Source organism: Panthera leo, chromosome B3 (genome assembly GCF_018350215.1).
Source record: "Panthera leo isolate Ple1 chromosome B3, P.leo_Ple1_pat1.1, whole genome shotgun sequence".
Lineage (NCBI taxonomy): Eukaryota > Metazoa > Chordata > Mammalia > Carnivora > Felidae > Panthera > Panthera leo.
The window spans coordinates 120964290-120987857 of NC_056684.1; the positions used below are offsets into that span (position 1 = coordinate 120964290).

At 56.8% G+C, this 23568-nt stretch overlaps 1 protein-coding gene across 4 annotated transcripts; it reads left to right on the plus strand.

The window, feature by feature from the left end:
• The first annotated feature begins 779 nt into the window (after positions 1-779).
• VASH1 (vasohibin 1) lies at positions 780-17563 on the plus strand. Of its 4 annotated transcripts, none has more exons than XM_042943884.1 (8): positions 780-2346; positions 5319-5441; positions 8359-8447; positions 9556-9615; positions 11462-11536; positions 14204-14585; positions 16143-16255; positions 17139-17563. In XM_042943884.1, the coding sequence occupies exons 1-8, from the start codon at positions 2044-2046 to the stop codon at positions 17209-17211; spliced, it is 1218 nt and encodes a 405-aa protein (XP_042799818.1). In that variant the 5' UTR covers positions 780-2043; the 3' UTR covers positions 17212-17563. The 4 variants fall into 4 exon arrangements, with proteins under 4 accessions (XP_042799818.1, XP_042799819.1, XP_042799820.1 ...); XM_042943885.1 differs by having other exon boundaries at positions 9559-9615; XM_042943886.1 differs by lacking the exon at positions 5319-5441.
• The last annotated feature ends 6005 nt before the right edge of the window (positions 17564-23568 follow it).

Genomic DNA, 23568 nt, shown 5'->3' on the forward strand with positions numbered 1-23568 from the left:
GTCCTGGGCCCGCACACAGCAATGGGCTGTGGTGTCCCCTTCTTCTGGGCCGGCAGGACCCTACCGACTGTCAACTCACTCCATGCATGGGTCGCCTTCCCAAGACCCGGGCCGGGGCAACCCTCCTGCAGGGGGGCGCAGGGGAGCCCATCGCCAGGTCCGGGGAGGTCGACGAGGGGGCGAACCCCGCGCACCCCCCTCCCACTGATGCAGGTCTTGGGGTGCAACAGGGTGGCTTTTAACCCTTTCGCTTCCAGAAGTCGTGACACTAACCCCCAGATGGCCTCCGTTAAGGAACCCGCACGCCAGGGCTCTGCGCTCACCCGGTGTGACGAGCTCGGCTGCCAGATGGGGAAACTGAGGCCCACGGAGGGAAGAGACCTGTAGGATGTCCCGCAGGAAATGAGACCCGGTCCTCCAGGCCAGAACTCTCGCTTCTACCTCCTGAGGGGCCCTGCGAGGTGCTTCCTTTCGGAAATTCCCGACCGCGGGCCTCCCGAGGCCGGAATCTCCACGCAGTTTGAGCTCCGTGTGGCACGTTGTGAGCTTCCTCCGCAGCTCGTCGCCGGCTTCGCAGCGCCCTGAGAGAGAGGTGAGAGCGGCGCGGACGACACCCTGCATCCTAGAGATAACTTGGGGCGCAGGGCTGGCGGCGGAAGGCGGATGGCCCGCCGGGAACGCGCTGGCCCTTTAAGGGGGGGACGGAGCGCATGCGCGGCGCGGGCCGGAGTCGAGCGGGGTGGGCGGCGGGCGGGCAGGGGACGCGCGCGGCTGGCAGCAGCTGGGCCCTGGGGCGGCGGAGGCGGCGGCCTGAGCCTCGCGGAGCAGCTCAGCGTGGACCTCCCGCTCGGCGGGACTAGCGCAGCCCGCGCTTGCCGAGGCTTTGCCACTCGCCTCCAGCTCCCTCCGCGGGCTGTGGCCGCGCGAGCCTCCGAGCTCTCCCTCCCCGTCCGGCGGTCCTTCCTCCTCCCACTCAGCCCGGGCAGCCGGAGCGCGAGAGGACCGCCGCGGAGCATCCTTCGCCCGGCCCGGCCGCGCCACCGCCCATGCCGCAGCCACTCGGAGGCTGCGACCGCGCGGCCGGAGCCCGCCGCTCGGTGACCTCAGCCTGGCCCCTGCGCGCCGCCCGAGTCGGCCCCGCTGAGCCCCCGGCCCCGGAGCGGGACCCGCGCCCCGCGATGGCTCGGCTGGCGCTGCGCGGCGCCGGGTCCCCGCTGTCCGCCCGCTGAGACGCGCCCGGCTCGGGACCGGCTGGGCCTTGGCGCCCCCCGCCGCGCCCTTCCCCCTTCTGGGAGCTGAGCTGCTGCTTCCCGGGGACGAGGGGACGGGGGGCGAGACAAAGCCCACTTTGTGCGGAGAGTTGGCCGCGGGCGTGGAATGAGCGCGTCGGCGTGCGCCCCCTCCCCGCGCCCAGCCAGCTGTGAGTCTTGGCTCCCAGGCTCGTCGCGTCAGAGAAATCGCGCCCCCTCGTCACCCTCTTGTCCGGGGGTCCCGGCTCCGAGCTGATGCGGCGCGGAGTCCTCTCGGTACCCCCCGGAGCGCGCGCTGCTGTGAGTGTGCGAGATTTTGGAGACGAAATTGTTCTCCGAAACTACGACTTGGGGCACCCGGTTGGCCTGGACCCGGTGCCTTGACCCTCTGTGGCCGCAGGTGTGAGCTGTCTGGCCTCAGTTTCCCTCCGACTTTACTCTGCAAGCCCAGACTGCTGCCCGTCATTGTTCTCGCTGTCAAATGGGGGAGCTTTGTGATGGCTGCCAAGTTGGGGTGTGTTCTCTTTATCCCGTTTTACAAAAAGAACAAAGCCTCTAAGGCTGACCCCGGACCGCCACCTCTCTACCCCCTACTTCACGTTGAGGCACTGATTTTTTTTTTCTTATTGAGTAGTATTTTGTACAGGAGCCACGCCCTGGTTTCTTAAAGGCGCCTTGCACTCTGTTTGGCCATGTGTTATCTCTGCAGCTGGTGTGTGGGAGGCCTCCTGTGAGCCACCTATTTTTTTCCTGCCTCCTGATACATACTCCTACCCCCATCAAGGATTCGGGGATGCCAGGGGGGAAGAAGGTGGTCGGGGGTGGCAGCAGCGGTGCTGCCCCCACTGCCGCTGCAGCCCCCTCTGGGGTCAGACGCCTGGAGACCAGTGAAGGGGCCTCAGCCCAGAGAGATGATGAGCCAGAGGAGGAAGGGGAAGAGGACCTGCGAGACGGAGGCGTCCCCTTCTTTGTCAACCGGGGTGGGCTGCCTGTGGACGAGGCCACCTGGGAAAGGATGTGGAAGCACGTGGCCAAGATCCACCCCGATGGAGAGAAGGTGGCCCAGCGGATCCGAGGGGCCACAGACCTGCCCAAGGTAAGCATTGTGTAGGTGTGTTGGGGGGAGTGGTATATCAGGTTTTAGCGATCTTGGGGCTGGGAGAGCCAAATCACACTTTTCCTTGGTGGGGTAGGGGACCACTGGCATAGTAGCACTTTAAAAATACAAACAGGTTGTGCCTGTCCAGAAGAACTTTCTCTCAACTGCCTTTGAGGTTTTGTGAGATCCACATGCCCTGTTTCCAGGAGGCTTTCTTCCATCCCTTTTTTTTTTTTTTTTTTTTTTTTACTTTTAAAAAGTATTTATTTATTGAGAGAGCATGAGCAAGGAGGGCCGGGCATAGAGAGAGGGAGAGAGAGAATCCCAAGCAGCCTCCATGCTGTCAGTGCAGAGATGACACAGGGCTCGATCTCACAAACTGTGAGATCATGACCTGAGCCAAAATCCAGAGTCAGACACTTAACCGACTGAGCCACCCAGGCACCTCTTCCATCCCTTTTTAAATACCCATGTTTTGTGGGCAGGGCAGCAGATTAACAAGTACACTAATGTGGCTTTACATCTTATTTGCTAAGCCGGTGAACTGTGGGCAGGCACGTAATAAATGACTAGGAGGACACAGGGCTTCAGATGTTGAGAAAATATTTTCATGCCCTATCCCACTGAGTTCTCCAACAGCCTTGTGAAACAAGTGTGGTTTGGGGCCCCATTTTACAGACGGAAAAACTGAAAACTCAGGATCCCACAGCTAGTAAGTGGCAGAGCCAGGACTCAGTCTCAGGTTTTGAAGTTCCATGCCCTCTGCTCTGCTGGACACTAGATTCAGGGAAGTTAGAAAAAGGTCTGTGGAAACGAGTGAAGTGAGATAATCTTTCGGTGGAGGGCTGGCTCCATGATGGCTGCCCTTCAGCTGCATCACCCATGAAGACTGAGGCTGTGTCTCATTCATCTTTGTCTTTCCAGGGCTTTCTGTGTGCCTGGCACAACACAGTCGCTTGCGTATGTTTGCTAAATGAAAGAGTGCTTGAGACTTACAGGCGCACGATTTTTGGTTTTATAATATTACGGTTAAGACTAAAGAAACACTCTCAGATGCAGAGACCTGAAATGTCCAAAGAAAAGCCCTTTGGGCAAAGGTCAGAGCCCAGTGCTTAGTCGTGCCGGCTCAGTTGGAAAGTAAGGGGGCTCGGGAGAGTGGCAGTTAATGTGGAGTAGACATGGAGATGGCCTGTTTTGTTTCATTTCTACCAAGTTATTGGTAGAGCCATCAGAAATTGTCTTCTTGGAAAAGAGAATTCAGAGGTTGAAGGCTGAACAACAGCCCAGTATTTCCAAGGGAAATAAGATGGCTATGTAATTGCCCTATGTATAAACTTGAAATTTATTAAGCTAGTCCCCCATGATTGGACATGGTATCTAATATTTTATTCTTAAGATGAACACTGTGGTGAAAATTCTAAAACATAAATTTGGGGGTCCACCCTTGGTTATTTCCTTGGGATAAATTCCTGGAAAGGAAGCACCGTGCCAAAGAATATGGATGTTGGTTTTGATCGCCCACCTGTCTGTGTGAACTCAAGCAGGCCCTCAGCCCATTTGAGCCAGTTTTCTCATCTGTACAATGGAGGAGATTGTGGTCAAAGTTAAATGAGAGACTATGCGTTAAAGCATTTCACCAACGGTAAAGTCTCAAGCCAGTAGTTGTTACTGGATGTCCATTCCCTCTTTTTTCAAATCTTTCCTCCGGAAGCCGGGAGGCTAGACTTCACTCGGCATCTGTAGCCCTAGGGCCAGAGCCACACGCCTCTCCCACAGCAGCAAGCTGGTGATTAGCAGACAGTCTCCCGCCACCTTGCTTATATTTAAATCAGGCTGTGCGAGAGCGTGAAGGGTTCCCTGCAAAACTGTTACCACTCCTGAAGACTAAAATAAGTCAACGGATTCATGAGCCACCGGTCTGTAATGTCATCTTGTCATCTTTAGCCATCACATGTAGGAAAGACACCCATGAAGAAATGAAGCCAGTATCTGGGTGGTGGGGGTTTGGAGATGTCAAGACTGACAGGAGTGTGGTGGGAGTGGAAGGAGTCTTGAGAGCAGACTGGAAAAATTCTAAACTGGCCCTCAAACCACGGGACTGATGTCACAGGCAGAGGACCTACATGTCTGTACGAGGTTCCTTTTGGACCTCAGCCCAGAGTAGAAAAGTGGAGTCTGGGAGGCACCGGTGGCTGGATCCCAGAGTGTCAGCGGCAGGGAGGACGACCACTAGGCTGGCCCCTCCCCGCGTGGCCATGCCCTTGGCATTCTCCGCAAAGGTCACATCATGGTGGGCCCAAGAGCTGTTTTGTTGGGAGAGCGTAATGTTTTAAAAGATCACTCGAGCCAAAATGTATAATTGGGAGATTTCACATAAAGATCCAGATTTTGGGCATCTTTTCAGAAAATGAGAAGATCTGGGAACAGAATCTATGATCCCACATAGCAGCTGGCAGCTGGAGCTGAGGAGGGGTCCCCCCTCCTCCAATTGGCCACAGTCCCCACCACCACCTCGCCGCCTGCCTTCCCCTGTGTGCTGCTTGCCCCTGCCCCTGCCCCTGCGGGCAGTTCAGTCTGGGAGCCCTGCAGTGTCGTGTGATAAAAAGAGCTTGGCAGAAAAATCCAACACATTTAAATCCTAGTTCTCGCATAGCTGTTTTTGTGAGGAAGTCATGTGACCTCCTTGTGCCTCAGTTTCCTCGGCTGTAAAATGGGGATAATAGCAATACCGGTGTCTGAGGGACTTGGGGAGGAGGTGATGAAGCCAGGCACGTGAAACAGGTGAGCATGTCATGTGTACCCAGCCAATGGAGCAAGGACTGAGGTGCAGCGGTCACCCCACAGGTGCTTTAGGGGAACATCCTTTAAGAGGATGATACAGTTTGTTGAAGGACAGCCATTTCTAAAAGGATCTCAGGTCCAGGAATAGTTTGTGTTCTTTCATAAGAATCTCTCCTTGATGTTCCAAGCTGTCACCACCCTTAAAAGCTCAGTGGCCACTCATCCCAGACCCAGCTGCTGAAGGTCTTCTGACTGTGGCTCTGGCCACGGAGCTCCTGCAGAATGGGAATTTGGACACCTCCTCCAAAAAGGTAACCCTGCCGGCGGCCTCGGCCTGTGCTGACCAATCGCTTTGGCACACACCGTAACGACACCGAGCAGGAATTGAGCCTTCGCTGCGCGCCAGCCCCTGTTCTAAGGCCTCAGCACACAGCATCTCATTTATGCTATGAAATTGTTTCTCTTAACGCTGCCCATTTCACAAACGAGGCGTCTGAGGCACAGAGGGATGTTAAGGAACTAGATGCCAGACAGCGGATGGCAGAGCTGGGATTTGGATAGTGATGGTCTGGTTCCAGAGCCGGCTCCATCGACCTCCAGGCTGTCCTGCCTCTTGCCCCCACATCCATCTGCGGGCTGTCGCACCTCCCCCAAGCATTCTCATTGCGCAGGGCTGACATGGCCTCCACCAGAAAGAATGTCTTATAGAATCCAGGACTTTAGGGATAATCCTTGGCCTTGGTAGTGGGGAAGGAGTTGTCCCCGGAGAGATCTGGGTAGTAGATCTCACTCACTGCCATGTAGCCCACTTAATCCCACCCCTTGACCCCTCCTGGCTCCCGGTTTGTAGGTGGGGCCGGGGGGGGGGGCAAATCCGGGCTCCCAGTCCTAAAGCGGACCTGGTCGTTTGGATGTACAGAATCCTGCTTATTCGTTTTGAGCGAATGAGTGTGTGCGTGAACATTCAGAAGGATGGGGTCTGCACTGATGCACACAAGTTAACGTGAGTCATGCAGCTGGCCAGACGGCTCCTTCCAGCTAAGCCTCAGTGGTGGCAGTCTTTGAGGCCCTGCTTGTGAATCCCACATCTTTTTCTTTGCCTCTCTTGGAGTCATTTCCTTGTCCCAGAGTGACAAGTCCCTAGGTTCTCCGTCAGGATGGCAGGTGATACTCTGACCCAGGGCCGGCTCTGGTGAACGTAGCTCCCTCCTTGTTTGGAGTGTCCCAAGGGAGGGCGTATTTTCCGTCTCTATCCAGAGCTCTTGCAAGTCCCCACATGGCCTCACTTGAGAAGGGGATGACCCGTTTGCCTCTCAGGGACCTTCCACCTGAGGAGGTCAGGCGCCATGCTGTTCACAGCACAGTGTGAAGGAATTTTTCCAGTTCCTCTTCCACCTCCCCGCTAACCCGTATGCTGACACGGGGGGAGGCTGGGCTAGGCCCTCAGAGAGTTCTGGAGCTCATCTGGCAGAGTGGTCAGGAAGAGGGAGAGCCCCCCCCACCGCCGCCCCGTCCTGGGGCTTTTATCCCCCTGGTGACTGTAAGCGGTGGCATCGGTTTGGGCAGCAGTGTAATGTGAAAAGGGGAAATAGCTTCCTCCAGAGAGAGGGGTCAGCTGCTCGGGACTGCCCAGACAGGAAGAAGGGGACCGGCAAGGAAGGGACAGGAAGTTCATGCAGAACTGTGCTCCGGACATGCCCAGCCGGGCCTTCCCCCCTGCATCTTTACCCTTTAGAGCCAGTAGGGGTCTGTCATAGCTTGTCCTGTGTCCCAGTCATCAGTGGCACCCCAGACGTGAGTGTGCGGTGGTCACTGGTGTGTCGCCTCCCTCCACATGAGGGCCCCAGACATTGTAGCCCCGTCGTCGTTTAAAAGGCTGTGCCCTGTGGGCTCAGCTTCTCACTGCAGGGAGAACCTCCCCCACCCCAGCCCTGCCCCAAGTTCACACAGGGCGCCTGCTTTGCCCTTTCCCTCGCACATAACCCCTATCCATGCAGACTGACACCCTCAGCGGCCCCAGCCTGACGGGTGGGCTCCATGTGAACTGAGGGCGCCGCTGGGCGGAAGCCTCAGGGGGTGCAAGAGAGACCTCTCTGTGAGGAGACTGAGGCCACCTCCCAGCAGGATATCCTGGTGGCCAAGGGGGAGCCCCGACAGGTGGGCCTTATTCCTGGAAGTCTGCTGCTTCCGCCTGGAGGAGTTCTGTAGCCCCAGAGGGCCCCCAGCTGGTGCCTGTCTGGGCCACCTCAGCCTCACTGGCTTGATGCGGCCAAACTGCAGGTTCCCTGGGCCTAAGAAGGGGGCCTGGGGCCTGGGGCACACAGCTGTGCAGTGCCTCTTTCCTGGAGACTGCCGGCTGCGGGTCTGCGGCTCCTGACCTGAGTCCTGGCAGCCGGGCAGCCCACGGGTTCTGGCCATCAGGAGGTGCCTGCCTGGCACCCCCCCCCCCATCTCCCCGCTTCCTGGGCCAGGCACTGGAAAGTCTATTCTGGTGAGGAGGAGAGCCCAGTTACCTGGTTGCTCATGTTGCTTGCAGACGTGGAGCTGGCAGGAAGCAGGGTGTGGAAGGGGGAACATGGCCAAAGCAGCCAGGCCATGGCAAGCAGATCCATGGCAAGACCTGTCCCGAAACATGTCCCTCCTGCCGGGCAGCGCTGACCTCCTCAGCAGTCCAGCTCGCAGCTGGAGGGCCTGTGCCTTCCCATGTGCTCTGATCCTGGGGCACACTCACCCCCCCCCACGGGAGGGGCACCCCAGCCCAGGCAGGGCAGGGAAGGAAGGGGACACCAGGTAAATTAGTTTTGATCCAGCACTTGAACCAGAGCAAATCCCGAATGCAAGTGAACTTAACCCCAATATTGACATTCTTGTTAAGCCTTGAAGTTGATGAATTCAAATTGTTAACAACTTGAAGTTGTTACAATTCAAAACAGCTGGTGAGGCAACCTATGTTTTTCTAAAATTATTACAGAAGCATAAAATTCAAACCTCGACAGAAGCTCCAAATGAGGAATGCCGTCAAGTGCCAGGAAGGAGAGAAATGGCCATGATGGGGGCCTGACCGGAGTCTCTGGCAGGAGTTGCCAAGGACAGAGGCTCGGGATAGGACAGAAGGGGGAGGCCATCTTTGGGTGGTGGCTTCTCTGGGGGCTAATCCTGGGTGTCGGGTGGCTGGAAGCTCCGGGGTGAGCCTCCCTGTAATGACCAGCGCTCTTTCTCGGTCCCTAGATTCCCATACCGAGTGTGCCTACGTTCCAGCCCTCCACGCCCGTCCCTGAGCGCCTGGAAGCTGTGCAGCGCTACATCAGGGAGCTGCAGTATCCTCCCTGGTTCAGGGTCATGGCCACCATCTGGCTGGCATGCTGGTCCAAACACCCAAGTGGGGCTTTTTTCAGACAGGGCTGGAGAGGCATCAGCAGAGCAGCCGGATCCCACAGCTCCCAAGAGTGCCACTCACAGGTGACCTCTGTGTCCATCTCGTGGTGCCAGCACAGCCTGACTGCTGGAGGGTTTTATCTGATGAATGCCAGACCCACTCGGGCCTCCCTACTCACCCACCCCCCCCCCCACTCCTCCTCCTCTGCATGACAGGGCAATGTCTTCTGAGCGACCCGCTGGTGGGATGGCCGTGTCTCGGGCCGCCAGCACAGACCCTCCTCTGCTGTCCATCCAGACCCAGTAGGAGAACGGAGCAGCTCCCGCGGGGCTGTTTAAAAACTGTTTCATAAGCAATAAGTGGGGGGCAGATGGGGGAGAACAAGGATTTGACACTCCAGGAGGTAACTTCCACATCTTGGAACATTCTCCTAGTCCTTTGCCTTTCTCTCCCCTGGTAGGAGGCCGGCTGCCTAGCATGGGAAGACCTGGCCCCTCTGAGCCTGGTTCCCCGGGGTCCCTGCTCTGGGCCTCTCCATCCCCCTGTGCCTGCTCAGAGCTGTGTGTCCTCAGTCCTCTCCCTAGGCCCTTCTAGCTGCACATGTGACAGGGATGGAAGGACCAGGCATGGGTCCTGAGCAGGAGAAAAGACAAGCTCGTTAATGGAAATTGGGTCCGGTCCTTCCATTTCCCAGTGGGGAAGCTGTGGTCCAAAGAGGGGACGCCTTTGGCTCAGGAGCACCGCCCAGCACTTTGGTTGCGTTGGACCCCTGCTCCAGCCCGCTCTCTGTTCACGCTGCTTCTCAGCTGGATGGAAAATGGGAGTGTGCTGCAGAGGGCTGTCCACTGCTCAGTCTCCCCTCAGGTGCTCTCCTCTGCTCTCAGATGTTCCAGTCTTCAGCATCCTCCAAGGTACCTTGTGGAAGCACTTTGTGGGGTTCTTACCCAGCCTGCACCCCAGGACTGCTGGGCCCCAGAACTTGGGGATGGGTGGGGACAGAAGGGCACAGCTCTTCCAGAACAAGCTAGGAAGCCCTTAACTGGCACCTGCAGGTACAATCACACAGGGACACAGTTCTTTGAAATTAAGAAGAGCAGACCTCTGACAGGGTAAGTTTGGGGAACACCCTGTCCCTCTGCATCCAGGCTACTAGTGCCCCCAGGTGGGCTGGAGCACCTGGGGAGAGCCTCTGGGCGGAAGCTTATGAGGCAGGGAGGGACACCTCCCAGGGGAGCCAGCCAGTAGGGGCAAGTACCACTGTGGGGCTCTAAGGTTGTCGTACAGAGGGACCCTCTGGCCGAGATGGATATCCAGGGCCTCCTTGATGGAAACCCCAACATCTGTGCTGAGCTTTGTGGGGTGATGGGCAGCCCCCCCCCCCCAGTTTTCCTTGGTGATGACAGAGGGTGGTCCCAGGTAGATGTCCGGACGTGAGCCGCCTTTTTTTGTTTGTTTTAATTTTTTTTTTAAACGTTTATTTATTTTTTTGAGACAGAGAGAGACAGAGCATGAACGGGGGAGGGTCAGAGAGAGAGGGAGACACAGAATCTGAAACAGGCTCCAGGCTCTGAGCAGTCAGCACAGAGCCCGACACGGGGCTCGAACTCACATACTGCGAGATCTGACCTGAGCCGAAGTCGGACGCTTAACCGACTGAGCCACCCAGGCGCCCCCTTTTTTTTTTCTTTAATAAGAATTGAGCCTGGCAGGAGAGAGCCAGCCCTCCCGTTCTCTCCTTTCTCTGCAACTGCCTGCATCCTCCCCGTTGCAGGGCACCTGTATGTTGCCCCACTTGCCTTGCTGGACTCCATCCTAGTCATTTAGTACAAGGTCCAGGGTCTGAGAAGCAGGGACCCCTGGGAGAGAAGCTTGCATCTCTCTGTTGCCTTTCCTTCACCCCATGCAGACCTCTAGCTGGTTTCACCCCAGAGAAGCCCCAAGGGCAGAGCAGAGTGAAGAGCGAACACCACAGCTGGGTCTGGGGGCTCAGTCGAAAGCTGCGTGCAGGCTTAAAATCCTGTGTTTCAGAAATTAACTTGAATTTTACATCTTCACATATAGTCTGTCCATGTTTGCTTTCTTACGAAAACTACTTAAAATGGTTTGTTTGCTAAACTGTTTCGTTACCCTCTCTCCAAACCCCTGGGTAGAATCCAGCCTCCCTAACACAGAAGCTTTGCTCTTGTTGTCCCGTGGTTGCCGTGTGCTGGGAGCCCAGCTCCAGCCTCGGTGGGATGGTGGGATGTAGGAATCCAACACCCTCCTGAGCAAAGCCAGTGGCCGGGCTGCATTCCCAGGCCTGGGAGCAGCATTTGGCGAGGAGGAAGGAAACAGCCTCAGGGATAGGCTGTCTTGAAGTGGCCTGAATTGCAAGTTCAGGAGCAGACCAGGGAGTCGCTGGGCAGTTAACTGCCTGAGATCCTGTGTCTCTGCCCTGGGCAGCTGGCCAGCTGTGGGGGAGCAGTTGTAATCAATTACAAGCTCTTTGGAGAAGCCATGGTTGAGTCAGGGGTGTTCACTGTGCTCCGGAAGGGACAAGAGCAATGCCAACGTCCCCAGCATCCTTGGTATGCTTTCCCACCAGCCCCTGCAACACCGTCTTCATAAAAGGCTCCCAGCCTGGTGGGTGTCAATGATCTGCCTACCAAGGCACAACCCCCATTCATGCTCCCCTCTCCCAGAAGTCTTTGGAGCCGGAGTCTGGGGTGGGAGGAGGAAGTGAAAGGAGGGGAGGGGAGGAGAGAAGGAAGGGGACTCCTTCTTTATTTTCAGTGGCTGCCTCTTTTCTCCCCCCTTAGGCTCAGGACAGACTTGGAGGGGTGGGCAGGTGCTGGGCCCGAGCTGGAAGGGAGGGAGCTGTCGGTCCTGTCACACTTCTAGACTTGCTTCCTCCTTCTGACCACCCCCTACCAGACTGGAGAATCTGTCCTCAGTGTTCTGCCTCCCTCCCCCCAGGCTGATGGACCTGGCCAAGGAGATGACCAAAGAGGCTCTGCCAATCAAATGCCTGGAAGCCGTGATCCTGGGAATGTATCCTTCCTTGGCCCTTGGAGACTAGGGGCAGGTGGGCTTAGCCCTTCTGAGCCTCAGCTTCCTCCTCTGGAAGAGGAGGGCTGGATGAGCTTCAGAGCCCTCCCAGCAGTCATGAACTTGGTCCCAAAGTGAAGGAGCTCGAGGGGGAGCTCAGTCCCCAACGACTCAGTTGCTAACTTTCCAGGCCCACCGGGCAGCTCTTTTCTGAGTCCTCTGGACACCATTACTGTGTTCTCTGAACCCCAAATCAAGGCACACTGTCTCACAAAGGCTCTTGTGCCATTTCTGAGAACCAGACAGTCTGGGAGAAGCCATTTGAATGCCCAAATGTTGGCATTTGCAGGACATGTTGATTTGTAGAGATGTTAGATGGGGTCTTTGAAATAGAACTGGCTTAAAAAAAAAAAAAAAGTTTCTTGGTCACCCCCATCCAAAGGGCAGAACTGAGGCCTATAGCTGGGTCATCGGGTATCTAGGTGGGACAGACAAGCCCCTGATCAGAGCAGGAGGGAGACTGGTGTTCGTGGCCAGTTCTGTGTTCTAGGAGTCCATGCCTCAGCTCTAGCCTTTTGTTTTGTTTTATTACAGAAAAATTTAAGCTTGTACAAACAGAACAATATAATGAATCCCATGTGCCCAATCACTCAGTCTTACCAGTTCAAGGCTTATGTTGATTCGCCTCTGCCCACCCCTCCCATCTCCCCCTATCCATAGTACCTACCCGCTCTTAAACATTCTGTCTGCCTCCCCACCGTCCCCGGGCCCCGATGTAGGTGCCTGGCTTAGTGCTACAGAGAGGGCAGCGGGGAAGCTGCCTAACAGAACAAGGGGTCCACTCCCAGAGACAGATCGAGGAGGAAGGAGAACACGGTGGTCAGGCCAGGAACACAGCTCCCCTGAGGAGGATTGTCATCTGAGGGAGGCATTCCCCCCACCCCTCATGGACATACCTACCTTAAGTTGTACAAAGGAACTACAGGCCCACCTCCTCAGTCCCCTCCCGCAGAGGCCCCAGGAGCTCACTCCTGACAAGCTTTGCCCTGTCCGAAGGGTTCTTTGTCGGGATGTGCCTGAGAACTGATTCAGGCCACACTGCCAGTGCCTCCGTCATGCCCCCACATCCTCTTCTTCAGGGGCCACGCACACCAAAGTGGAGACGAGACGGAGAGAGACGGCTTCCTCCCCACAGTGCTCACGGAAAGCTGGTCCAGGCAGGATTATGTGGTCCCAGAGGCCTCTCAGAGGTTTCCTCGTGGCTCTTGGACAGGAAGATGACAAGAGCAGCTCCCATCTGGACTGGAGCCCCTCAGCATCCCCACAGAACTGCCACTGTCTCCTCGTTTGTTGTGCACACGGTGGACGCTATACTGAGTTTGTTCCCGTGTCTCTTCCTCGCTGCTCCCTGAGCCTGTTGTGCCTTGTTCATCTATGCGTCCTCAGACACTTGCAAGGAGTTGGGCTCAGGAAGCACGGTAGTGACTGACAGCATAGACTTTAGGGTCAGGCCGACCTGGACGTGAACCCTAGCTCCGCAGCTTCACCGTGTGACCCCAAGCTCATTCCTTAACGTCTCTGAGCCTTGGAGCCCCCTCTGCAAAAGGGCACGACGGTAGTGTCTGTCTCACAAAGTTGTTAGGACAACTGAACAAGTCACTGCGAATAGGACCCTTGGCACAGTGTCTGTTTGGGGTATCTGCTCCAAGCTTTTATCCGTTCATCTTCTTCTACTCATGTGTTCAAGAAGAGTTTATTGAGTAACTGTTAGGTGCCTGGCTCCATGCTGGTCCCCAGACAGGCATCAGGGAACATGGTCACACAAGGTCTCAGCTCTCAGAAGTTTGCATTCCGGCAGGGGAGACAAACACAAGCAAGCAAACAAAGAAGCCAAATCATTACCGAGTGTGGGGGTGTGTCCCGGAGAAAAGAAACAGGAGAGCTGACTTGGATTAGAAGGGGAGGTCAGCCACGACAGCTAAGCCTGAGGTGTGACAGGAGCAGGCCAAGGCACACGGGGAACAGCCCTGCGGTGGAAGGGAGGAGCTGGTGCAGAAGGTGCTCAGTGGGAAATCCAGGTGGATGGAGCGACTGCACGGTCAGGGCAGGCGGGGTACGAGGTCGGAGTGGGCAGCTGGTCCGGGCGGTGCCGGCCTCCTAGGCCAGGCCGACGGGGGTTTTGGTGGGCAGGCATGTGTGTCCTTTGGCAGGGCGTGGGGGCAGCGAGGGAAAGAGAAGTGTCTGCGTCTGGAGGGATGTATGTGTGACAGAGAAAACGGGAGAGTGTGTCTGAGAGCGAATGTAGGGGCCGGCGAGGGGAAATGTGTGTGACTGGTGGAAGGAGGGTGCGGGTGGGGGGCCCCTCTCGTTCCTCCTTCGGCCACGGGGACCCTGGAGAGCCCTGCAGTCTGGAGTTAGCTATTCATACTTTGTGAGCCCCGCTTGACATCATGACAGCGGCCACTAATCGCTGGGCGCCTTGCCCAGCCGGTGACTTTATTGGGCACCTACTGCATGCTCGGCTCCAGGCGGGGTGCAGGGGGCGGGGGCGGGCAGTGGAGTCGGGCCAGACACGGGGTGTCCCCCAGGAGCCAGGGTGGAGGGGCCCCGCGGGGTGCGCCGACCCCGCGCCTCTCGCCGCTGTTTCCTTAGCCGGGCTGGCGGGCGCAGTTACCTCACCAACAGCATGCCCACCCTGGAGCGCTTCCCCATCAGCTTCAAGACCTACTTCTCAGGGAACTACTTCCGCCACATCGTGCTGGGGGTGAACTTCGGCGGCCGCTACGGGGCGCTGGGCATGAGCCGGCGCGAGGACCTGATGTACAAGCCGCCGGCCTTCCGCACGCTCAGCGAGCTCGTGCTGGACTACGAGGCCGCCTACGGCCGCTGCTGGCACGTGCTCAAGAAGGTGAAGCTGGGCCAGTGCGTGTCCCACGACCCGCACAGCGTGGAGCAGATCGAGTGGAAGCACTCCGTGCTGGACGTGGACAGGCTGGGCCGCGAGGACTTCCGCAAGGAGCTGGAGCGCCACGCCCGCGACATGCGGCTCAAGGTCAGTGCCGGCGCCCACCCTCCGCCCGGCTGTGGGAGTGGAAGGGCCGCCGCCGCTTCTCCAGGGAATGCCACCAATCCCCTCACCCCGGCCCCCACCCCAGCAGAGGTGGCGTGAGGCTTCAGGGCGCGATAGGGGTGAACCGGCTACCGTTGCTCCTTGTTGACACCGGGCCGGGGAGGGCCCTGGAAGGAGGCAACGGGTGAGCTGGCTGTGGGCAGAGGGCAAGTCCAGAACCTGGGGAGAAGGGCAGGGGTAAGACCCTCCGTGGAGCCGTTGGTTGGGAAGCCATGGGCTGTCGGGAGGGAAAGTAGGGCCAGGTGCAAGCAGCCTCCATCAGTCTTGTGTCCTGACTCTTGAGTACCCAACCCCCACATTCAATAAAGGACTGGGAAGAAGTCAGAAAAAGGAAGAAGTCATGCCATGGGAAGACGATGAGGATGTTCCTTCTCCCTCTTTCCTACCTGCAATGAACGGGGGTGGGGGGGGGGGGTAGTACCCCAGCAGGTGGGCCAAGCTGCTGAGAAGCTTGCCCCCACCCAGCCTTACAGTGAACAGATGGTGGTCTCTTTTTGGGTCCCCCTGGACCAGGGTACCTCCCCTGGAGCCTGCCTGGGCTCTCCTGGGTTCAGCCCCTCCCCATTGCTTGTTCACTATTGAACCCAGGAGGCCGGCTGGTGGCAGGTGGGAGCTGTTTTCAGGGCACGAAACTGAAGTGCACGTCGCCCAGTAGCTTCCTCACAGGTGGTGAGGAGGTGGGACAGGAGCTCAGTCTAGAAATAGGAAATGCAGGCATGTCCACAGGTGCCCCGGCAGGGCGTGTCAGAGCTCAGCTGGCCCCGCCTTGCCAGGCCTCAGGCCTGACCTTGTGCGGTGACCACACCTTTCCCCAGGGTAGAAGCCAGCTGCGGTGACCTTGCTTGGCTCTCGGGGGCTGGCCCTCCCCTGCATATCACCAGTTGCCCAGCACCCTGGCTTCTGCTGCTGGAGTAGTACTGGGCTTCAAAGCGGGCTGGACCTAGAGTTGGAGCCAAGAGTTCCCTATGCTTTAGCACTGTGATTCCCAATCTATTTGGCGCTCAGGATTCCCCAAGTTATTTGTCCCCCTCTAGCACCCCCACGCTGTGTTTTGAGAATTCCGGTCAAGCTGACCATGCTGTGTAAAAGGGGATTCGGTCGCTTTTCTCATTTTTTCCTTTATCGTACATAGCCGCCAGTCTGAGCTTCTGCTCGTCCTGAGATAGCCAACGTTCCCCTTGGGGCTGGTAGATCCCGCCCAGAGCTCGGACATAGGCTGCTTCCCCAGCTATCACGTTTGTCTGGCATGGGTAAATGGCCCTTTTCCTGAGGGCTTCTTACAACAGCACAAAGCTCGGTGACTTGCCCGTAAGTGCAGGCTGTCCTGCAGAGGAAGCTCTGCCTGGCAGCTTTAGTTCCTGGGAAACAGGTTCGGGATGACCCTGCAGACAGGGCAGTCTCAGGGCTTTTGGCTTGGACAAGGCAGGAGAGGCTCTAGGGAAGCCTTAGGTGAGACTTTGTTTCTTCCTCCACACCAAGATTGGCAAAGGGACTGGCCCTCCCTCCCCCACCAAGGACCGGAAGAAGGACGTTTCCTCCCCACAGAGGGGCCAGTCCAGCCCCCACCGCAGGAACAGCCGCAGCGAAAGGCGGTGAGGGATGGGGTTGTGCCTGGGGGGTGGGGGGATGCTGGTGAGGGACCTGGGGGAGCCTGAAGAAGGCTTTTCTCTCTCATCTTCTAGATCCCCACGTTTTCTCACCCTTTTCCCACCCTTCCTTTTTTGGCCCCCGCCAGAGGCAGGCGATGTAGGTTTGGTGGGTTTAGGCGTTTGTGTTGCTACCTCCTGGTAGAAGTGCTGTCCCGTTTCCCCGGAGAAAATGCCACTCACTGGCCCACTGGCTACTCCATGCTCTGGCCAGAGCCAGAGGACCCACACAGAGGGTCTAAGATAGCTCGTGTGGGAGGGAGGGTGGGAGGGGTGGGCCCCTGTCAGGGAACTCTCCCAGTGGTTGGGAGAGGTTGACATCAGATTGCGGCTAGCAGGCCACGTTGACTGTGACTTTGCCCCTGCGAGAAACATCCCATTAAAATACCAGGCTGCCTCCTCTGGTGTGTCCCCTACATGTGGGTCTGGCTCTTGATTTAGTATCGTCATTCAGGAGCCACAGCTCGGGGATGATTAAGGGGCACAAGCAGGCCTCTGATATGCAGTGTCATTCGCTTGGACCTAGGCAGCTTTTGTAGAGAACAGATTCCCCACGCAGAGAGGCACACAGTTCAGCTGTTACAGCCAACCGCGGATTAGGGGACCCCCAGAAAAGAGCAAGAGCCTGCAAGAGAGTGGAGGGACCACACTCAGGACAGCACAGGCAGGACAGGGTTCCAGAAACACACTTCCACGTGGACTTTACTGCTGCATTTGGGGCACCTTGAAGAAGGGAGGGGGAGTGACCAGGAGCAGCCACTGCTTGTTCCCTCCTCCCCCACCTCCCTGCCAAGCCCCTCACCCTTTCTCCATTCTCTTTTCCTTGCAGGCCATCGGGTGAGAAGAAGCCTTCTGAGCCCAAAGCCATGCCGGACCTCAACGGGTACCAGATTCGGGTGTGAGGCACGTGGCAGTGCCCAGCCTCACCACTTCTGGCTGGGATCCATCTGCCAGAACCAGCCTCATTCGTGGGGAGGGAGGGGCTGGTGACCGGGCAGGGTGGGAGGCAGCAGGAAGAGCCTGTCCCAGCTCAGCCACCCAAGCTGCTGCTCCTCCCGCTGGGCCAAGCCCCCTAACTTTGGGCCAAGAAGCAGTTAGTATTTTCTTTGGAGTTTTTAACCCAGTAACTGAAGTTTAAGGGATTTGGGGAAAACAAAACTAATGGATCTGCCGGTGGCTGGAAGGCCAGTGCTTAGGACATCTAAGTGCCACAAGGCTGAGCAAGGAGGGGGTTGCTGGCTCTGCTGGTATCCCTCTGGGATTTGAGTCCATCTTACCTGTGGGAAATTTCCCAGCCCCCTAAGCCTGTGGCAGGATGGGGGTGGGGAAGGGGGAGGGACGGAGGTGTTCCTCCAGTTCTGTCTGCCCTGGCAGAATCTTGAGCCAGGGAACGGGAAGCAGGGTAGAAATCATCCTGGGAAAGGTCTGTGTGGCCAATATCAGGAGCTTGGCACAAGGCCACATCTGCCCCAAGAGCAGAGTCCATGGCCCAGGACAGCCCTGTGCACTTGTGGCCCATGGACAGTGCTGTGTGGGCTGTAGGAGAGCCCAGGAGAGACCACTGGGGGAGGAAATCCCAGGCCCAGCTCCTACCTAGTCTCCTTACTTAGCCCAGCTCTGCCTGTTGCTGAAGCCCGGGGGGCTCCCTGCAGAGGGGCTGAGCCTTGCCAAAGGCCCAGAGTTGCCCTGGGCTCAGCATGACTGTAGGGACTGAGCAGACCCAGTGGGTCCAGGAAGCATGGCTGGAGACAGAGTAAGACACTTGGGCCTGGGGCTATCCCCTGGCAGTCCTGTCCCCAAGGGTGGGGGCGAGAGGCACTGCTACTCCCCCCTTTCTATTACCTCAGTCCTTGCTGTGAAAACAAAGACCAGATCAGGAAGCTTGTGCCTCATGCCTGTCTCCCCTCATTTAGCAACCTGTATAGCTTTGGGGGTACCAGTGATGATCAGATTTGTTGCATGTGGCTTGTCAGGGAAGAATCTGAATAGCTGGAGACTACACAGTCTGCCTGGCAAGTGTGAGATACCTGGCAGGCAAGTGAGAGGTGGAAGGAAGTTGGCAGGGTTGGGGGAAGGTTCTGGAGGCTCAAACAACAAGGAGGCGGTAGGGCAAGGGTGCGGCTGACACCACAGAGGAGTAGAGACTGAGAAATGAGGAGCGTAAGTGAGAAAAGGATGTGGGGGAGAGTTCAGAATCGGGCTGCTTGGGGAATAGTGAGTTCTCTGTTGCTGGAAGTATCCAAGCAAAGTCTGGATGGCTACTTGTCAGAAAGCTGTAGAGAGGGTTCAGGTTATGGAAGGGGTAGCAGGATGAGAGGACCATCAAGGTTTCATTTCACTGAAATGGCTGGGGTTCAGCCAGGGGCTAGGCCCTGGAAAAGGGAGGACCAGAACCTCAGATGCCGACAGGGCCAGAAGGGGGATTAAAAGGGCAGCAGGGCTGGGTGGCCACTGTGGCAAACAAGAGAGGGCATATCCCTTTCAAGCAGCAACTATTGCTCAGCTATTCTCAGAATGTGGGCCCTGCATTACCAGATTGTCTGATTTTTTTTCCAGAAGCCAGGACTCTGAATTTTTTATGTGAAATATCCTGATTTTTAAATGGCAATCAGTTCAGAAAATGTAAAAACCCAACATGAAAGAGAATGCCAGTTTGTAATCTCTGAGGTAGAGTTTGCGCTGGGGAGAAGTCCAGTGAGATGCTTTGAGGTGGAAAATCAGAACAGTTCGAGGCTTCCCAGAGCAAGCTGGGCCAGGGCAGCGTCCTTGCCGCTGAAGCTTCTCCCGGGGAGGGCAACTGGCCCAGGTTTGTCCTCTTCACGCTCCTTGCCGACCAGAGACCCACCAGGGTCACCAGTGGGGGTGGAGTAGAGATGGCACAGTTCCCAGCCTGCCAGGGAGATGGATGGGGCTTGAGAAGCAGAGAAAGAGGGAGGGAGGGAGACAGGATGCCTTTGCTGATGCGAGTGCCGTCAGGGAAGCCCCAGGGGCTGGCAGCTCTCCACACCAGCAGCTTCTGGCCCAGAGCCAGGCCCAGCAGGAGGGCCAGCTGGGCAGTCCCTTGGGTTATTCAGGGGTCACTGGGCCCTGGGGAGGGACCTCACCTGCCCCTGGACTGTAGTCCCCAGCCAGACCAATTCAAGGGCCGTCATGACCCCTGACTCACCATCCCATCCCAACCCTGTTTTTAGGGAGTGGGGTGGTGGTCCCCATGTTTCCACATCGACCTGAGGCAGGGATGGCTCACTCTGGGAGGCGTGCAGCCGAAAATGAATGAGGCCTTTTCTAGGTCTATGTGTGGGTGCCTCCTGCAAGCCACTTAGCAGCAGGGGAGGGACTCAGGACCTGTGGACCTGTGGACCCCAGGGCTTGAGAGAAGAGAGGGGAGAGGGGAGAGGGGATTAGGGTCAGGGAGATGGGGGTGGGGGTGGGGAGTTGCTCAATCCACAGGCTCCTTCCCCAGAGCCCTCTGGGGAGACAGAGTGAAATGAGGCCCACCCCTGTTGCTGCCCGCAAGAGGGAGCTGATCACCCTGAGCTGATAACCCCCAGGAGCCCCCTTCCTCGCTGAGACCCTGGGCCTGTGGAGGCCACCACAGGATACAGCGGTGCTTTTTAATTTATTTTTAACATTTTCTCATATGTAGCAACCCCTCCTCCCCTCCTGAGCATGTTTACACAGGCTCTGCTCCCTGGGGCTGGCCTGACTGCAGTTTCTGGGGAGGCAGAGGCAGGGACTTTGGGGCCTTAGTCACCATCCTTGGTTTCACCTCATCTCCTTCCTGTGAGGAAGAGGGGCCTGGCTCCTGACTCAGGACTGCCTTCCATCACCCATTGGGGGCTCCTCTGCCCCTAGGGGTGGGGGCTGCTGGCTGAGGAGGGCCCAAGGTGAGGTCAGAGAAAGCTGCTTAATGAAGGTGGGTCGGGGTGGCGATGACCGCTCCCCAAAGCCCGGCTCCTTGTGCTCAGTGCCAGCTCAGAACACTGGGAAACAGTGTTTAGAGCACCTTCCTGCCCACCTAGCTGCCAGTCCTCTCCCTCCCATGGCCTCAACACAGTCATGTTCCCCTCACCCATCATGCCAGACCCCATCCTTCCTGGCTGTGGCCAACTGGGGAGGGTAGCAGCCCCCCAGCCCAGGTACCATGAAGCCTAGGGCCAGGGTTCCAAGGAGCAGCAGGGGCCCAGAGGTTGGCTGTGTCTGATTTCTGACCCTGTCTGCCAGCACATGCCCCATTCCTTCCATCTTGGACTTGACCTCCTGGCTCCGAGCTAGGGTCCAGTTCTGGTCAGCAGCGTGCCCAGAGGCCCATGTATCTGTGTGCACCCTGGGTCCCCTGCCTGAGTAGCTTTTTGGCTTTGATGTAACAACATCCCCAGGCCCACCCTCTGGCCTCGAAGTACGGGAAGGTGCAAAGCTGGGCTGGTACACTGACTGCATTCTTTGTGCCAGAGCACCCTGTGCTGCTCTACTTGTTCCTGCTGAGAAACCAGCTGAAGGGTGGGAGGGCCTCTGGAGTGTGGGGCTGGAGGGGTCCTGCCCCAGGCTGCACAGGGCTGCTGTGCTAGCTGCACGCTCAACAGTGTTGGCCTCCGTGCCACATCCTGGTGTTCCTGGGTCCCAAGTTCCCCTTTTCTCTGGTGTGCTTGGCCTCAGGGACCTGGTGATGGGAGATACCCCTCCCTTAAGCTTTGTGTTGGGCTGCCTGTGGGAACAGACTTTGTCCTTCCTGCTCTTCCCGCGTCAGTATTGTTCTCTCCCCTCTCACTTTTACACCCCTCTCATTGCTGTGCTCAATTTTTTCCTGAAATGAATAAAGGCTCCCAGCTCCGGTTGCACGGGCTGGGCAGAAACCACATGAAAGCCTTGTCTCCTTTCCCCTGGGAGCTGGGCCTGGAGCCTGGCCACCCACCAGTGTCAGCCTCGGTGGTTCCAAAAAAAAAACCTGACCAGAGGTGAGGGGAGCCCGAAACTAGCCAACAGGAACCCTTAAGGCCTCTGAAGTCAGGGTGACTCCTGAGGTCCCAGACTGTCACCCTCAGCCTGCTGAAGCCGCTCCACTCTTGTTGATCCTACCCTGGGAGATCTTTCCCACTGGCTGTAAATGAACCCTTCTCCCTCACACAGCCCGCTTGAGCCCCGCAGGCCAGCACATGCTCCTCCCATCCCAGTCCCTAACAGGTCCCCAGCAGTTCCCTGGAAACAGAGGAGGAAGGATGAGTATTCCCCTAGGAGGGAAGGTTATTTCAGGAAACCACAGCAACAGGGATCTGAAGTCCCTTCTCAGCACCATCGCCCACAATTTTGCTGCAGAATCGATGGCGGCTAAAGCCACAGCCTTGGAAAACACCTCTGGTTCCACTCATCGTCCCTGCTCCCTCCAGCTCTGGGCCCCTTCCCAACAGTTGCAACCAGACTTGCACAGAAATAGCTTTAGACTCCACAGCCTTACTTTTCACCTGTACCCTTCCTCTCCCTACCCTCTCATTCAGCTGAGAGTAAAGCCTGGACTTGAAAGAAGAGGTAGGGCATTTATCCCTCCTCATCCCAGCCAATCCCCATCAAGTCTTAGCTAGAAGTGTAGTTTAGCACAACAGGGCTCCCTCACTTTCAGTGGCATGGTGGTGAGGCGTGGCACCTGGGAAGAGAAGAAGCAGTCTGCTCAATCCATGAACATCTTAGACTGTAGACCATCCAATAGAGGCTATTTTGTTACTTACAGGTTCATTTAAGTCCAATTTAAAGGATACCAAAAAAAGACCTTTCAAAAGAGGTAACCAGAATCTGTGAATAACATGGATTGTACACCTTTACCCAAAGGCAACATTATAATGTACACGTTCATGTCCACCTAAGATACCAAGTAAAGGACCTGTGGATAGACTTCAGCGACACGGGCTAATACACAGAGAGCCCCTGGATTGCTCATGTACAAATGAGGGCTGGGTCAGTGCTGTGGCCAGTCCGTCATGAGTCCAACAGGCTCACTGTGGACACTGCTTAGAATTGACACAGAGGTAAATGTCATCGTGGACTTCCAGGAGGATCAGGGCCCAGCTTACAGGGGCTGGGGGGTTACCTCATTTCCTACTGCCCTGTTTCTTTCAGGCTCTCAGCAGGTCCCAGCCTTATTTAGGCACATGACTAATTTGTGTTGGACTTTTGGATGCAGGTGGCACTTCTTGGAGCCCTGAACACGAAGAGGTTGAAAGCCCTGTCATCCCCATCTACCAGGATCTGACCTCTTGACTGCTACTGTGGAGGGCAATGGTGACAAGAGGTGATCATACCAAGGCCCAAGCCAACTGGCCCAGATAGTCTTCAGTGTTTGCCAAGTGGGTTAGGGGACCCACTGCTGAGGCTTGGCAGGTGGTGGAGATGGGCCACCTCAGGTCGGCTGAAGGAACAGTTCTCTGGGGGTGTGCACTTCCTCTAAGTCCCAACAAGAAAGGGCTTGGTCATGGGAAAGACAACCTCCCAGAATTTAAATTTAAGTGTAGAGATGCCACTCTTCTCTCCACAGCTGTGTGAGGCCTCGGGGGCAGAGGAACTGAGGAGGGATGGGGCAGGAGGCAGAATCCCCTTAGAAACACATTCAGTTCCCATTCTCCTAAGTGGGGCTACATCTACACCCTACCAGGCTCTCTTGTCTGGCTGGTCCTTGCCTGGAACAATTTTGTTTTCATGCATTTGCTCAGGAGGGAAGAAACAGAGGGGAAAGGCACACCAGGATGAGTCTGGAAGTGTTGGGGCCGCAGGTCCACTCTCCTTGGGTGGAAGCTAGAGGAGGTGGGCCCCTCCAACTCCTAGGAAAAGGGAGGCCACACTACACATTACATAACCAATCAAAAGTAACCCTTCAATTAGTTGCTACACCAGGAGAAGAACTGGAGAGAAGAAGTTTAAAGACAAAAACCAGCAGCAGCAGCAGCAGCAGCAGCAGCAGGCTGGTCAGTCATTTCTCCTTCACCCCCATGTGTCCGCCTTACAAGATAACCTGTCTCTCCTACCCCAGGAAAGGCTGTGGTTCTGAGGAGTTTGGGGAGTCAAGGAATTTGGGAATTCCGTTTCCTCAGATGTAAATAAGGTAACGTAGGAACAGCTGCACCTGCCACCGCGTGGTCCTATCGCCTGTGGACAGTGGGTGTGGAAGCACTGCTTAAACTTACTGAAAGTCTGTGCAAATGTTACGCGACTCAGGAAACCCTCCAGGCTGGAAAGGGTCTCTGGGCATGCACCTCAAAGCCTGGAGCGGTGAA